At 38.8% G+C, this 17,580-nt stretch overlaps 1 protein-coding gene across 6 annotated transcripts in view; it reads left to right on the top strand.

Annotated features, from left to right (window-relative positions):
* Positions 1-17,580, top strand: part of bean1 (brain expressed, associated with NEDD4, 1) — a 58,904-nt gene extending 41,324 nt beyond the window's left edge. For 5 of the 6 annotated variants that reach the window (XM_046071045.1, XM_046071046.1, XM_046071050.1 and 2 more), the window contains 2 exons: positions 4,452-4,531; positions 11,706-17,580. In XM_046071045.1, the coding sequence (XP_045927001.1) occupies positions 4,452-4,531; positions 11,706-12,096 (471 nt within the window). In that variant the 3' untranslated portion in view covers positions 12,097-17,580. The remainder of the gene's footprint in view (positions 1-4,451; positions 4,532-11,705) is intronic. The other variant, XM_046071049.1, reaches the window with a different exon arrangement.

Below are 17,580 nucleotides of genomic sequence, written 5' to 3'. Positions count from 1 at the left end.
TGTGTGTGTGTGTGTCTTCATTGTCCTTCTTCTTTTGCCTTAGAAACATTCACTCATTTTGCCAAAATCAATCGATCTGAGGTTGGATAGTATCTTATCTTTTCTATGTATTCATTAAAAGACAGTTGATTACTGACTTAGACAATTGGATCTGACTTTTCGATGTCCCTCGTCACCAGCTGCCGCATTTCGAACTTCACGACTTTCAACATGACTATGAAGAGTTGGTGTATACACCCCCTCTCAGTAGATTCCCATTGTTTTTATTAATTGATATTCAGTGTTCTTCATAATAGAAACACAGGATCCTCCTGATCAATGCAGTTTCTGAGTCACTTTGGTATGGCATATAGTGCTAAATGCAATGACACTCATTAGCATGAAAGCCTCAGTTATCATTTGAAACAAGAGAAGATAATTATAGGCGCAATCACAGCTGTAGCAAATGTAGAATTGCTTCATTGGCACAATTGGTAACAAAACACTTCTGACACTGAGGCAGAATCTTAAAATGAATCCATTTAACCTGTTGATTGTTTTATCAGGTTTTTAAGAAGCATGATCTTTAGATTCAGTTCACCATTAGCGGTGCAGTCACTGAATTTTAAGCTTGGTTGATGTTTTTTACTGAAGCACTCCTTGCGAGTCTGAAATCAGGTTTCCATCCAAATGTAGCACAAACCTTTGACCAAATTTTGAGGAATTCTGCGTTAGGAGATGGTTGCCGTTAAACCATTGCAGAGAAAGAGGGCGTACTAAGATGTCTGTGAAGGTTCTCAGTTATTCAAGTCAAAGTTATCCAATGAAGGTTAAAACCAAAGGCAACTGGACTTGGTTGAAGATACTCGAAGATGTTTAGAAATCTGGCATTTATGTTTATTATTCTGTTGTACCAGAACCAAATTTCGTATTACAGTTGCTCTCAGTCGCTTAGCTTTCTTACTGATTATTCCAGTTTCATGATCATCCAAGGCCCCCTATTTATATCTGGCATTAAAATGCATTTTACAATCAGATAGTGCTTGACCACATGAAAGTATAAGTGCAAGTAGTCAGTCTTCCGCAAATAAAATCAAAAGTTTGATGCCACATTGAGGCAGTGTGTCCATACAGTGTTGTGCATGAAGACGCTGTAAGAGCAGCGTTCATTGAACATTGAATTGGTGAATGTGAAGTCATTCACTGTTGAGTTAAACTCAATATAAACTTATAAAATAACAGAAAGTAGTACATATTATGAAGAAAAGTAGCACAAGGAAACAATGCTAGGCAGAACTTCACAACAAATCACAGTGGAAAGCCAAGATACAGAAGATTTTAGGTGTAAATGGGGCCCAAGCCTCCATACTCCATAAGTTTGTCAACTGCCAGTCAAAAATAAATTTATTTAGAAACTGAACATGACTTAAAATAAAATTTAAAATTATTAGATAATTTTCTTTGAGGTCTCAATGGATTCAACACAGTGCTGGAATGTTCCACATGGATCCTGATTGATGCTGATTCAATAGCGTTGCACATTCACATTCATCATGTTGAACCTGAGGCTGAAGGTCTGTCCTGGGGATGTACCTTGGTGCTATTTTTTAACACAGATAGAGTGCATCATCCTGAAAAATACATCATCTGTGGAAGGATACACCTGGTCAGCAGCAGGGTTTAGGTTTGCTGTAGCATTTAAATGATGCTTGGTGTTGCAGGGCCTAATGCGTGCCAAGAAAATGTTCCTGTACACCATTACAGCTCCCACCAGACCTGATGAATCCATTCATAATGTTTATGAAAAATCTTGAACCTGCGAATTAGCACAGGACGGAAACTATAACACAATGCTTGCCCTCACAACAACTCAAATATGAATGAGAGTTACAGTAAACACCACGGCATCAGGAAAGAAAAAGGAAAGAAAGAAAAGAAAAGGAGAAAAGGAGTGAAAGGGGAGCTAACTAGCTACGTCAGTGCTCTGGCAGGGCAGCAGAGTGTTCTGGACAGGCTGTGTGAGAGCCGGACTTTTTGGCCTGGACGATGGGACAGCAGCCAGCGCTCACATATACATGCACACAAACACAAACAGGCACACATACATACAATCGCACATTTTGTTTACCTTAATGCTGGCAAGTCCTTATTTGGTACCCTGTCAACAAGCAGGTAGTTGCAGTCATGTGATGATCTTGCAGGGTGTGTGTGTGTATGTGTGTGTGTGTGTGTGTATGTGTGTGTGTGTGTTGGGGGCGGGGGGGATGCGCAGATGGTTGAGGGAAACTCAGAGAACTCAGATCAACAGCTCACCTACGGAGACTGTGAACGTATCGCTTCCGACACACACACTCTCACAAAGACCACAGATACATACACTCTCTCTTTTTCACGGATCAGCAGCTCACCTGTGGAGACTGAAAGCTTCTGCTTCCTCTCAGGGAGAAGATGAGCAAGCTTTGGCACAGACATACATGCACTCCCTGAGATAGAGGGTCTGCTTGATTACTATCCTGGCAAATGCTGGTGTCGCATCAGCTGGGCAGAGTAAAAAAAAAAGTCTAATATTAAGTGTTGCAACTTAATTTACATAACACATTTCAGGGGGGATTCAAAGTACTAAATTCACTGACAAAGCAGAGAGATATGCCATCACCTTGTGTAATTTTTACGATGCAGATCATTGACAATACAAGTAATTTATTGCTGCTAAACCTAGTCCACACATGTGAAATTAAATTATATTGGGCTGATGTCTAAAGTCTCTTTCTCACCATATGGTATCAGCTCAACTCACCTCGACTCTACTCAGCTTTCTTGGTTTTCCATTGGGCAGATCTGGTAGATGGTGTCTGGTAGGTTATTTGGTACCACCTCCTTTGAGGTCAAGCGAGCTGTGGCGATACCAAAAGGTTAAAAAACTGCAGACTACTTACTGGTCAGAGAGAATCGTCTCTATTCACTGCAGCATCATTGCGAGCACCAGACAAGGTGTCCTGAACAAACCTGCCATTTTAAAATAGCTTAGTCAGAGATGGCGAGATAGTAGCCTAACTGTAATGATCCTCTCTGTACTTTATTATTATTAAGGTGTGTGGCACGTTGTGTGTGTTTCAGTGAAAATTAAGTGGCACAGCACTTTCGTGGGTATTATATGGACAGGGCACAAAAAGCGAGTCGAGTTGAGCTGTAACTAGCAATGGGAAAGTGTCGTAAGTTTATATCTGACCCGAATCTTACCCTATCATTATCCTAGTAATATTTTTGCAGAAAAACCTAGTAACCCATGCCCCCTAAAAAAGAATAATGAATAATCTCAGAAAGGAACAGAGCCATAACATCCGGTTCCCTTTTAAAAAGCCATGATTCCCATCACTACTGCCTGCTGTGGCTGTATACCAGGTTGATACGAGCAGGAAGAGGGAACCAAAACTGTAAAGTTGTGGGCTGCAAAACTTTATGTAGAATTAGATCTGAAATATTTTTTCTCCTGAGTTGCTCAGATGTTCGTTGATAACAACAGTGTCTTAAAAATGTATTACTTATATTCATCTAATTATAACAGCCTAAAAAAACTATAATTCTCTATTGTTAAAAAAATACACACAGCATATAAATACATCTTGCAGTGCTTAGGCAGAGGTGTTTCTTGTGTTCCACCTACAACATTAAGCTACAAAAGAGCTTCTAATGACAATTGTTTTTGTTTGCAGCAGCCATGCCTGACACACGCATACTTAATAGAATATGTATATAAGAAAGTGCTTGTTCAGCAGCCTCATTGGTTGATGGCAACAGAGGTGTTCAAAATAATTAGCTTGTTGCTGTGTCAAATTATATGACACAAATGGTCAGTGTCACTGACAAAGACATGATGAGTACTCAGGTCGGGATGTCTCACAGCAACTTTTAACACTGAGTCAGGGAACAGTGAATGCTTGGGATAAATGATAACACCAGACAGCAAGGATGAGGACTTAACAAGTAACAGAGTGAAAGTGAGAGGGGAGGTGAGAGCAGTGACGGAAGCACAATAATCAAATCACAGGAACAACCATGATCTGTACTGTCCATTTCAAATGTATTCTGTTATCCTGTCAACTGGTAGGATGAAAGTAATCCTCCAATGCACATTGCACTTGTAATGTAAAGAGATGGAGAGCAGGATACAGGAAGTATCAGGAGACACATGACCTCTGTTTTTTGCCACCTGCACTGATAAAGCCTGATCTGTTAACTTTCATCTTAAACTTTATTTGAAGTCCACCTCTGGGCTTAACTCTGTGAGCTGCTGTACGCTGAGGAATCAGATCATCTTTGGCATGATCCACATAACAAACGCACACACACCTGTGAATGCAACTGTGTTCTCCCACTCCACATGCAAGTACCTCTCACAGTGGTAGAGTTGGTCATGCCAGCTTTACACATGCTCACACTCACACAGACCATATGCTCTATGCTGTTGCCAGAGTTGTCCGGTGTCCAGCTCTGTAGAGCGTCACAACCATTGCATGAACCCATGCCAGAGGTCCTCCCTTTCTCGTGACCTGTGAGTATCTGACTTAGATTTCTTCACAAATGTCTGTCCAGGTTATGCCTCAAAAACTACTTGGTTGATACTGGAAAAAGATTGTGGTTAGTGTTAAAAGAAACCAACGTTGACTGTTGGTAGAAAAAATAAGTATGTCTCCTAAAAATTATGTTTATATAGTGCTAAATTGTTTTCCCAATTACATTGTGGTGTATATTTGGATCAGAGGCATTGTTTTATTGAGGTAGACGGAATGAATAGTGGGCGTAAAAGTGTAAGACTGACACCAGAGTGCAGTGTTCACACCCAAACTCCTTTCTGTGGTAAGGTTTAGGCAACAAAAGCACTTTAGCTCATGTTTGGGAAAGATTGTTTATTTGATTAAATGTTAATAAACACATTTCTCAAGTCACTGCAGACTTTTTTCTGACCATGATCGTTCCCAAACCTTAACCAAGTGCTAAACAAAGCCAGGAAAAACGTTCAATAATGCTGTAATCACTAGGAGTGGATATTGTACTAGAAGATTGGATATTTTGGCAGGAAACTAATTAAATATTTTGTCAGTGAACATTTTACTTATTTGTTCAAGATTTTTGTGACTTGCCAGATTTGTTAGTTAACAATAGTCCCTCATTATGTTAATGGAAAATGTAATCTTGTCAGCATGATATTTCCTTCAAAACGTATTTGAGGCTGCAAAATTAGTTGTATATAAACATAATATCTAGGAGACGGGGTTAAGGAAAGGTGAAGCAGATAGCAGTCTCCTTAAAGTTACAATGTGTAAGACATGGCCAGAACATTAAAAAAAAAAACTAACATTATCAACAGAATGAGTAAAAAAAAAAAGTAACATTTCTGATGTTATCGCTAAGACATCTATGTATGGCAAGTCTGGCCCGTCCTGTGATGTAATACAACTTGTGCCTCGAGAAGTGATTGTTCGATTGTATAGCTCAGTATTGTTGCCCCTCCACCTCCCACCCCCTGTACATTACCTCAGCACCGAAGGTGTTTGGTCCCAGCCGGGCTGTGATCACCAAGAGGAAGCTGAGCCTGGTGCAGGTGCCAGCTCACCCGGTGACTGCATGGTTAACTGAGCTAACTAGCTAAAAGAGGTTAGCAGCCTGACATGTGATATGCTGCCCCGTGTTTTTTGTGAATATGAATTTGACAGGTGGAGAGTAGGCTCAATTCTTACACATTGTCCCTATTAAGAGGTTTTGTAGCACAATACCAAGATCCACCTCATAACCTATAAAGAGGTTAACCCATCCAAGGTTAGGGTTTTGAATTTCTTTATTCTCCTCACAATTGGGTATATAAAAATAATCAACCTTAATCAACCAGAATCAAGTGAAAAGGGGTGAGTCCATGAAAGAAAGGAAAAGAAGAGGGAAACAAACAAAATGTCCTCGACAATGACAAAGTAGGTTCATTGTCAGTTGTCCCAAAACAACATGTACGACTGTTAGAAAGTACCATTCCAGCGACAGCCGTACCAGACCTTGTCTACGTTATGTCACGTCAAGTGACTCAAGTCATGTGAGCAACACTGTGAAACTGTCGTAGTTTGGTTAGGTTTACTCAACAAAACTACTTGGTTAGGTTTAGTTAGAGATTAAGGTTTGGGTTAAATAAACTACCTTATGTAATTCATGTGATATAAGTAACATAAGTCATGTGACTAAACTCACCTGCTTAATGTAATTTAACTTTAACTAAGTCCTCTTTGACTTTCTTGATCTATCTCCTGGGTGACAGTCCTGTGTGTGCTTCACCCATCCATCCACTTTCGCATAGTTTGTTGCTCTTTACACACCGTAACCTGACCTCCTCCTTTTTAGCCACCATACGGTCATCACATCTTGCAATAAACATAAATATGGGTTGTAACAAGCTGCTGCATAATCAACCTCCACGGCCATTTTTCTGGTGAGGACAGGGTGTAAGGAAGCAGGGGGAGAAGTGGTTTGAAGTACGAGAAAAGACTGCACCTGAATACATTTTATAAGTACAAGAAATATAAGAACTTAACCTTGTTAAAAAGGATTTTCTAGGACAGTTGCAGCCTGAAACTTATCAATTTGTTACCCTGCAACTAAGCAATAACATCCTTGAGTGGTTAACTAATCAACACATTTAGTCATTTACATGATGTGTCCGCATCTCAAACAGAAACAGGCAGCAGACAAAAAGAATGATGGGCAGATAAACAGAAGCAGTTCCCATGCAACTCCCAGCATGTGTCTCAGAGGAGACAAATTATTTTTACTCATCCACACCTAGGTAACACACTCACACACACCTTAGCAGAACACACAGAAGTGTAAAACAGCACATTCATTATCTAGTGTGATGGTTTTGCAGAAACATAGACACGCACAGCAGAAGGCCGCAAGGGAGCGGAGGAGCTTTTTAACTCCTGAGAGACCAAAGACACAGGGATGTACACTGTGTTACAACACCTCTGAAACACCCTCTTCCTGCCCAGCACACTTTTCCCTGTCTCCAATTTTCACCTCAACATGCCTTGCCATGGATTTTGGAGGTCAGTTTCACCGAAGCAAAAGAAAACAATCACAGTAAAATTTTAGATAACTGTGGCTACCCCCCAATCCTTTAGATCGTGTGCATGTGTGGAGGTGTGAAGGGTGTGTGAGAGAGATTTTATGTAAAAAACAAAACAAAAAAGAGTATGTGTTAAGAAAAACACTACTACGATCATTTCTACAAATACAAAAAACAGTTACAGAGACCACTAGAGTTTACATTTAAATGATTCAATGACAACACAGTAATGATTCCGTTAGCCTTAATGATGTAGAAATCCTGAATTTAATACAGGTAAAACGATGTTGACACTTCATTTAAAAAGATGTTGAAGTAACTAAATCTCCAAGCGGGTCACATTAAGGATCATTGCAATTAGCAGTACCTGTGCCATCTCATCCCTGTTGGTTTGTTCACTCTGGGAATAAAAAGGGTGCCAGTTCCCGCTGAGGTTTTTATTTAGGATTGTTTTTTCCGTCTAGTGTGTTTGGATAAACGACCAACCAGTAATTAACTAATTAAAATGTATAATTAAATGAACACACTAAAGATCACACACACTGATTTATAGTGATGACTTTGTAAAAAGGTCTTTTGATCACCAGACACATGAACAGGGTCTCATTTCAAGTACTGTTTCATTCTTCAACAGTACTGTATGCGTGTGTGAGTGTGTGATGACGAGCAGTGGGTGTAGTGGACATCAGGTCATTCTGACTGAGCCTCACATCATGGCTAAAATAACTCTCTCTTACAAACACACACTGAACAGGAAACCACAGACACACACACTCAAAGTCTCTAACACAGTTTTAAAATAGCTGGCAAGTGGACACACACACAAACACACACACTTACTCACAGAGGGTAGTGAAGGAGACAGAGAAAGCGCAGAGAGATAAAAAGAAAGAAAATAAGAAAGAAAGATGGCAAGGTAGAAAAAAAAACACGCACACGCACTTGCAGCAATGTGGTTCCAGGCTGATGTAGTTAACCACTGTCATGATTAAGTTACACTGATTTATTGCTTCCTATGCCCCTATCATCATCTACCATGAGCTACACACACACACACACACACACACACACACACACACACGTTCTCTTTCTCTCTCTCTGTTTTGTAATCATATTTTCTCTTTGGTTTTATTCTATTCTTTCTCTTATTTCTCTGGCTGGGGGAGGAGGTTGGTAGAAACCTGACCTCTGGGGCTGCTGGAGGAGTTCATCAGGGAAGAGTTCTGGGACTCAGCCAAAACAGCAGGAAGAAGGAAAGAGACTCTGTGTGTGTGTGTGTGTGTGTGTGTGTAGCTCATGGTAGATGCGCTCACATGTAAAGAACAGAAGGAGGCTGCTGCCTTTCATGGGTTACACTACATGCTGATGGAGAAACATGCAGCATTTCATCATCGCTTTAAAAAAATTATTTTGAATTATGTTTGGCATATTAGTATATTTACCGTCATACAAACAACTTGTGAAAACCAAACATCAGACTTGGCAGGATACACAGAGGTGCTAGAGTGATGGAGAGAAAGGTATGTGGGAAGTAAAGCATTAGCTGTAACATTTAGTTACACAGATCTAGAGTCATGACATGATGCACAAAAACACAGAGTAAAAAAAGATCAGGCAACAAGTGGAAAAACACTGGACATGATTAAGAAGGCTGTAGCATGGGTGAACTATGAAGAGCTGGGTTATACAGTATATATATATATATATATATATTGCAGATCTTGATAACTAGATGTCTCAGGTGAGCAGGCGAGTAACAGGTGTGCAGGTGATTGGACACCCAGGGAGAAAGACCGGAGCGCCATGCCAAACAACACACACACACACACACACATACATACACAGGAGAAGAAGAAGGAACATAAGGAAGGAGGGAACAGCAGAGACACTAGGACCTGAGGGAGTGGCATAGCCAACTATAACAATAGCAAAACTGCTAATGTGAAATTCCAGGTACTAATTATCATGACCATGGTCTCGTTCATTCACAGAAACCCTGCAGAAGGGTCCTGAATGGACTACCGCACATATATCTGCAAATTTGTTTATGTGTCACAGTTTGTTTTTAAGGGAGTTCTCCATCCACACACAGCGTCACTAGAAATCCACCAAGCTGTTATCCACTATTTTTGGTGGAAGCAGGATTTGAGGTTAGCGAGGTAACTTAAGGTTTAACTCTGGGTTTTCAGTCCCACGACGGTGAGCATGGTAACTTGTGCTTTTGTATACCCATATCAACAGAGACTGATTGAAGAACTAAAGCCGTGTGCTTGTTGTAATTAAAGTAAGCCTACTTACGCATCATGAAGATAATTTAGAACAATGTTTGGGACATTTTTGAGTGTGTTAAATAAATAAATTCCATTTTTGAAGTGATGAGAAGTTCTTGAAAGTGGGTTGGAACGAGTACTTATTTAGTCGAAACACAGACACAGCCATTGCAGCTGAGAGAATACATCTAAACAACATGTGCATTTAATGGAATACACATATAGTCAGATCTACTCATGCCCTAATAATAAGGCAGTGATATTATAAGCCTGTTAACTTACACATTCACCCAGCTGGCAATGTTTTGTCTTCCTGCAGCTGCAGCTGTGCGGCTTTTAGCCTGGATTGTGTGGTTAACTTCTTCAAATTTGTCTAATATTATATTTTGAACTTGCTTCTTAGTATAGTACCCCAGAAAAGGGTCCACCATGACTGTCATACGTTAGCATCCCCATGAGTACTAAAAAGCCAGACCAGTATTTCCAGTTGTGTCAGTGTTGCAGTGTGCATTTGAGATCATTTGAAGATCATTTCTGGTGGTATAATCTCCAAAAATAAATAAATAAAAAGTCAGTTTTTGTATGTTTCTGTATTTGGTTGTGTTGGTCTGTATTGGCAGCACGTTTTGCTAAGCTGCATATGTGTTGTCAAATGGTTAATGTGTTTGCCGCATTTTTATCCTAAAATCTGCTCATATGTTGTTGAATTGGTGACAATGTTTTCTTCATTTACATGTGTTATATTGAGCTGCAGTGCTTTGAACCCCCAGGAACATTGTGCAAAGTACTTTTAAATGGATTTTTGTTTGATTCTTAAGCCTGCTTATATATTATAGTATGTGCAGAAAGTACATTTATCACAATGTGTTTTGTTTTGTCATCAAGTTTGCTATTTCACTGAATTGCATTTACAGAAGGCGCAGCAGTGCAGTGAACTGTAGTAAACAGGGAAATCAGTTTTCCATACCAAAGACCCTGTCTGACCTTCTCAAGTGTCCTTGAGCAAGAAATTGGCTTGTCACCCGCTCCTGGCAAGATGTTCTGTAACTAAGCCTGAATCTCTGACCTCTCAAATACAAAAAGATAAATCTCTTGAGGGGAGTATTTAAACACACAGGCAGGGACAAGCCAAAGGTAGCATGTTTTTTGAACTTTGTTAGAATAGTTATTCTCTGCACACATTGTCAAGTGATAACTTTATTGCAGTTAGTAATGCTTTAGAGTTGCAGAGTGTAATACAACACTGTGCTGCCTTTGTGTTTGCTACTAACATAGTAAATTTTGTTTGTTGTGTGTGCTGATGGGGTCCAATAAATCACAAATATGGATGTGTGCAAATGAGTGAAAGCAGGTGAAAGCAGGTGTGTTTTTCTTATGTTGTTACATAAAACCTTTTCCTGAAGGTTATTTCTCTTCCTTTCTGTGTCCCCGTCAGTTTGGGGAGACAGATGAAACTGGACAGCTGTCAGCACATAATGTATCATAGAGTTTGCTGTGACGTAGTATGCACACAATTGTACACTGTCTGAGCTGTGGCAGTGGGATATATTCAGAAAACTACACAATACAGCTAGAGTAAATTAACATTTTATTATAATGTAAAACATAAAAAATATTGAAATTCTTAATGTTCTCCCCAAAATGGGAACACAGGAGTCTACTGGATAATTTTTTGAGACTGTAAATGTATGATGTGGTCATCAGTTTTATTTATATAAAGAATTGTGCCGTGACACCCACTAGCCTCAGCCATTGTTGCTATGCAGAAGAAGCTCCATAGCTAGAAGAAAGCTTTATTGTTGCAGATGGGAACCAAGCACTGACCTGTATTTGCAGAATTATGATCCAAATCCAAAAGTGACCACATCTAAACTGCAGAATGTTTTATTAGGGTTTGTACAAAGCGTAATCTGTAGCTTCCCCTCACTATTTATGAACAAAATTTTAAGCTTGGTAATTGGATGTTAAAAGTTAAATGCTCCTTAAGATGTGTAGTTGATTTCTATTTGTGTCTATATAAGCCTTGGAAGTCACCAAACATTGTCTGAAAAGAAAATCACTTACGTCTTGAATCCCACGGCGCAGAGCTCTATGACACTACGTTTGTGATGCAGTTTTGTTCCGTTCTCCACGTGGCTTCACACCCTTCATGGAGCGTTTCAGAAGCAGAGCGTTTTGCTTGCCCAATTTTGTTGTCTTCTTTTCTTTATTTGATCAGTTCTCCTTGATTTTTTGTGCTTCTACCATGGGTAAATGTGTGTAGTCTTTTTTGTGTCTATTGTTGATATATGACACGGGGTGAAAATTGCGCGGTATTAACTGTCATATTTTTGTTTTCTTCTCCATAGTTATGATGAGTGTGTTGGCCCAGGTTCAACTCAGATCTACATACCAACAGACGACCCACCTCCTTACTCCCTTTTGGACCCCTTTCAGAGAGGGGCAGAGCAGGAGGAGCAGCCTAACTACACCAGTCCAGATCCTTCTCAATACTGTGGAGAGACCTCAGCCAGCGCCACCTGGTTCTCCCCCTCACACTACCCACTGGGACTACAGGAGCAGGAGCATCAACACATCGCATCCATCTCCTTCCCGCTGGAAGCGGCGCCGCCTTATGAGTCAGTGTTGGCCGAGCAGCGACAGCCCCTCCCTCTCATGCCATGTGACCTCTATAAACACCAATCAGAGAGGGAGGATGATGGCAACTCCCGGCAACCAGGGGCAAACCAGATCTTGTAGGATAATTAACTTGTTTCTTTCACCTGCAATGTTGGTTGTCCCCAGATGAATTTAACAAACACGTGTGATGTGGGGCACAAAACGAGGCGCTGCTGTGACACCAAATAATGGACATAAATGAGAAGCACACAGTTACTAACACCTAATAAGGCTGAAACTTTACAGACATCAGCTTCTCAGTGTACTGAAATGCAGCCAGGACTTCGGTTTTCAACAATTTAACTACAGTTTGTTTCTGGACAAAATAAAAACTCACTAATTGCGTTGTACTGTAATGTTTCTGGAATGAAAGCTTCTCTCATAAAAGGTTTGTCATCCTAATGATACTCACTTGGACAAAGACTCACCTCCATCTGGTTAACACCATTGTCCAGTTCAGTCCAGTTCATGTTTTGACTGTTAATCTATTTTTCTTGAATGAGGACGGTTTAGAGTTTAGACCTCTACAACATCTATTCATCACACTGTACATGACGACAAGCTGACTTGTCTTTGGAAGAAAGACTGAGTCTAAACAATGTCAATGTGGTATTTAGTAGTATAGTTTAAGGTATCCACAAGCATACAGAGTACCCCCCAACCCCTTCTAATTTTTTTTTGGTATGATCCTCACCTAAATGATGTTTTGGATGAAAGTATATTTGTGCATGACATTGTCAGCTTACAGAACACTACTGCTGATTTCCAGTCTCTATAGTGTGTAAACATTTAAAACAGTGTTCTGTTCTGTAGCTTCCAGTGTGGTGGTAGTGTCCTAAGTGGTTAGAAGAATGACTTCGTGGTGAAATGGTTGCAGACATAAACTAATTAGGAAACGACCTGGACAGGAAATATCAACTCCCCCACCTTTCCAGTTATGTCTGTTATGTCTTTAAGAAAGGCATTATGATGATGTTATGGAAGTCAGTGATAAATATTTGCAACATTCATCTATCACCAGAGAGGTAGTTTATCCACCGTTGTACAAATTGTCATAACTCTTTCTATCAAGGGCTCTAGTTTATTATCGATTCTGTAACTGGACCCAAACAGCAAAATGTAGCTGGGAGCCCTCCTGCTGATGGGGGGAATGGTGCAACAAAAAAGTGACACATTAAACTGTAGACTTTAACACTCCATTCACTTGAGAAATGGATGCTTATGTCTTTGTCTGTTTCTCTCTTGGCTTGAGCCATCGTGGAGTTTTTTTTCCCCCTTATTGCACTAAAGCTGTAGCTTTCCAGACATCAGTTAAACCTACAGTAGAGATATTTTGTCTCCCCCTTCTGGCAGTGAGGGTAATTACACAATTACCTATTATCGATGAATGCTCATAACGTATGCCAACAGGTGAGCTTGCCCCGGGCTCCTGTTCAGAAATACTTACAAAAATACAAAGAAATGTCCACAGTTCCAAGACAATGATCCATCATTTAGGTAAAGTAAATGTGATAGCTACATAGCCTGCTCCAAAGTTAAGCAACATCTGTGTCTGCCCTCAGTCCCTTCTCTTCTCTCAGCGCTCTCCAATGTGTAAAAGCTACACCCATGGTTATCCCGGTTTCTTTTTTATTTGGACCACTGGCTCTGCCATGCTCATATATTCAAGTTGCTTTAGTCTACTTTGTCGCTGAGGTTGCTCCAGAGCCACGTAGAGAGATTGACAAGGCTTTATTGGCATGACTGATTCAGATTCAGATTCATTCTTTATTGTCCTCAGTGGAGGAAATTTGTTTTCACAGTCCGTACAAAGAGCACCTTAAACATGGATTCTACACACAAACTACATATAGTACACATATACAGACAATGTACACATATCTACACACAACATATTTATGACTGCACACAGCATTGTCAAAGCATATTAAGACAAACACATACAACCATTATAAACAAAACAAACAATAAACAATTCTCAATAAGAAAACCTTCTCTCCACTGGACCTTTTTTTCAGCAGTAAATGGAGCTCTCTTGTGGAGTTCTCTACATGGCTTTGGGTTTTGTCCCCCCTTCAGCTCTGGCAAGCCAATCTTTGCTGGTTGACGTAAAACACATCACTACTGGTTTGCCAGTGCAGGAATGTTGCCACAGACACCAGATTTAAAAACTCGATTGTGTGAACATGTTTGGCTTGAATGTAACAGATGTTCATTTATATGTCAAAGTCCTGCACTCCAGCTTTAACCTGCATAAGCAACAAATGGGTAATTTAAATATTGATTAATTATCAGATTATTTTCTTGATTCATTTATTAATCGTCTATCAAATGACAAAGAATAGAGAAAAATTTCCATCACGATGTCTTAAAGCCTCTTCAATTTGCTGTTTTTTTTCTGACCACAGTCCAAAACTCAAAGATGTTAAGTTTACTTTCAAATAAGACAGAAAAAAGTTTAGAATTCTCACAGTTGAGGAAAGAATGATAAACTGATTAATCGACAAATAATTTCTGCTCTATTGTAAACAAATTGACATCCAAACAAAATTTTTTTTTGCATGTTTTACTACAAATTATTTCAAAAACAGCAGAAATTGTGAATGTTTCTTTTTAGGTTGGCCAAATGTAAACTATATGTCTAATACAAAGCAAATGTCTAAATGCAACGAGTCTGCATTAGAAATGGAATTTTTATTTGTGAAAGTGATGCATCTCAGAAACTTTTTGACTGAGCAAATCTGCAAAACATTGAGTACATTCAAAAGTAAATTACTGTCAACACAGAGAGTAGTACGAAGGTCACATAGTGCAGCACAAATTACAATTGCAGTGGTGTTGTAGATGGGCATTAGAGTGTCTGTCTTCCACCCTGGCAGCACAGCTACCATTCCTGTCTTAGTCAGCAATGGAAATTTTAATAAATCATAAACACAAACTCTTCCTGACCTTAATCAACAGGTTTCATTTGTTTGCCTTAAATACAGCTTAACCATAGTTGAGTTAAATGTTGTGCATATGTAGATCAGTGCATCTAACACCCTGGAAAAAAAGGTGCCCAAGAGCTAAGACCTCTACTATGGCCACCAGAGACCCTGTTACACCTCCTTAAAGCTCTCTCTGTTTTATACAATTTACCATATTGTGACAAAGACAGAAGCAAAGGAGCAATGTTTCAATATTATGTGTTTGTGGAGGCAAAAGCTGGGCTATCCAGGAGACACATAACCATTTATCACCATATATTGAAGCAGGAAGTACTTTGCATAACAATGGAACTGTAATTTATAATTTTAGAATAATAAGTCCAGATATTTTTTTTGTACTTGTTCTTTAATTTAGAAAAGAAGAGGTCCTTGTGTGACATTGTTTTTGTGTCAAAATATGTGCCTAATAGCCCTCAGACTGTTAGCTTGAACATTGTAGCCATAATATAATAATCTCAATGCAACCAACCCAGTGCTTTGCACTGTTATATGTTTGGATATTTTTAAAAAGAATTAGTTTACTGGTGGGGAATGGGACAGCATTAATCGAATCCCTGTCAAATACATTGTGATGGCAGATTTTATTGTGTAAAAAATGAAACATTGTCTGTTTCAAGCTGTTGTTCCAGTGATCAGCTTCATGTTATCATTTGGTTCAATTTGGCAGCTATAGACAAGTTAACTTTACAATTCACACCCTTAGTTTTGTATTCCAGCATTTAACCGCTTTCAAATGCAGATCATTTAGAGTCACATGTTAGTCAGTTTCAACACAAATCGTAACAACTCTTTTGATTATATTGTGATGGATCGACCATCTGTAGAATCACTCTTTAACCACCTCCAATGTGATTCTCTGTTTTTACTTTTATGCCATGTTTCTCCTCTCTCCATGTTTACCTCTGTTCTCTCTTTTCTTTGTCTGTATCTTTCTCACTCAACGATCAGAGAATCTTCAATACTTACCATTTCTTATTTGCTATATGCAGAACCATTTACTTTAAATTCAATCAGTTCAAAACAAGCAAACCACAATTAATCTGGCACCACACATTTTCAGTTTCTTGCACTGTGACTTTTAAACACATGAAGATATATTTTACTGAGCCCTAGGCCAATTTGTGATTTAATGATAATTCTGTCAGTGTTGTAATTAGAATAGTTATGCTATCAGAATAGTTTTTTATCATCTGGTGACAAAGGAATTTAATGTGTTCATGTGATTGACCTCATCAAATGACATGCAACGCAAAATACATTAAAGAACCTGTGTAGTGCAGACAGGCTGTATGACAAGAGGCCTAATATATTCAGAGTGCATTAATACAGTACATACTTAGATATAGCATTATAGCACTGGCATAATCAGTCCTGCAAAAACATGTTCTCACAAGAAGAAACAGACAACAAACTCACAGATTTAGTTTTTTGGAATTTGGCAGAAGGGACTTTTAGTCTCCAGGAGATCAACTGAAATCTAAAACATTTAAGCGCAGAGTTATTCCAAAAAGGACAGAGGGATTGTTGCAGAATCACGCTTTTGGTTTTACTGTAAAATGGTTTTCATGTATAACCAAAACCTTGAAACTGCATCCCTACTTCTGTCCTTATATATAAGACTAGAGTAACTCTACTCTTGTATTCATATATGTATTCTTAAATTATTAGTTGTGATTTTTTTTAACTTGATGTACGAGTATTTTTCGAAAGTTCTCTACTATATTTGGATACATTAGATGAAAAACTGTGACACTTCTAGTGACATAGATGCTTTTTTTTTTACATTTTCTTTTTTTACATTTTTCCAAAAGTTGATTCAGTTTTTCACATAATTCCAGATTCAAGAGATATTTTGTATATATATATATTTAATATTTCCAAAAAGCGCCACTCCTCATTATAAAAGCATATGAATTTATGTTTATGTATTATATATAAACAAAGTCCCATTTATGTATGTTGAAAACATAAATCACAAAAAAGATCATCCCATCATGAATATAGAGCTTTACACAGTAAACTCAGTTTAACTATCGCCCACCAGAGGGTGATGCAGAACTACAATATGACATTCAGCTCACTTACCTGTTCAAGAACAAGCCACAGGAAAACCTTAGTTTGAAAGTGTGATCCTGGACACCGCATAAGATAATAAGATCATCTGGCTCTACTTTGCCATGTTTGTGTAAGTATTTAATGCTTTCTTAGATTAGAGTAAAGTAAAATGTTCATCAGGGTTATCAATATATTAGTATTTGTTCATTAAAAACACACACTGAGAACAAGTGTGATTTTTTCCTTGTCAAACTAGAGAGAAGTATTTGTCAGGTCGTTCCAGTTGTTTGCATATAATTACTTTTTTTAAGCACTATTTTTTGGGTGCATTCTCTGTAAGTAAATGGTATAAATGTCGTATCACTTCCCATCTCTCCTCTCTCTTTCTTTCTTCGTCTGTCAAGACAACAGACTTCATGTATATATTAGGAACTGCGGTCTCTCTTTATGTTCTGTATTAGAGATTTTGTTAAAATAGTTTCTTCTGTAGAGAAGAATGAATAAAACTGAACTCTTATATGAA

This window comes from Micropterus dolomieu, linkage group LG15, assembly GCF_021292245.1.
Source record: "Micropterus dolomieu isolate WLL.071019.BEF.003 ecotype Adirondacks linkage group LG15, ASM2129224v1, whole genome shotgun sequence".
NCBI classification, from domain to species: Eukaryota; Metazoa; Chordata; class Actinopteri; order Centrarchiformes; family Centrarchidae; genus Micropterus; species Micropterus dolomieu.
This window is presented reverse-complemented; position numbering and strand designations above follow the sequence as displayed.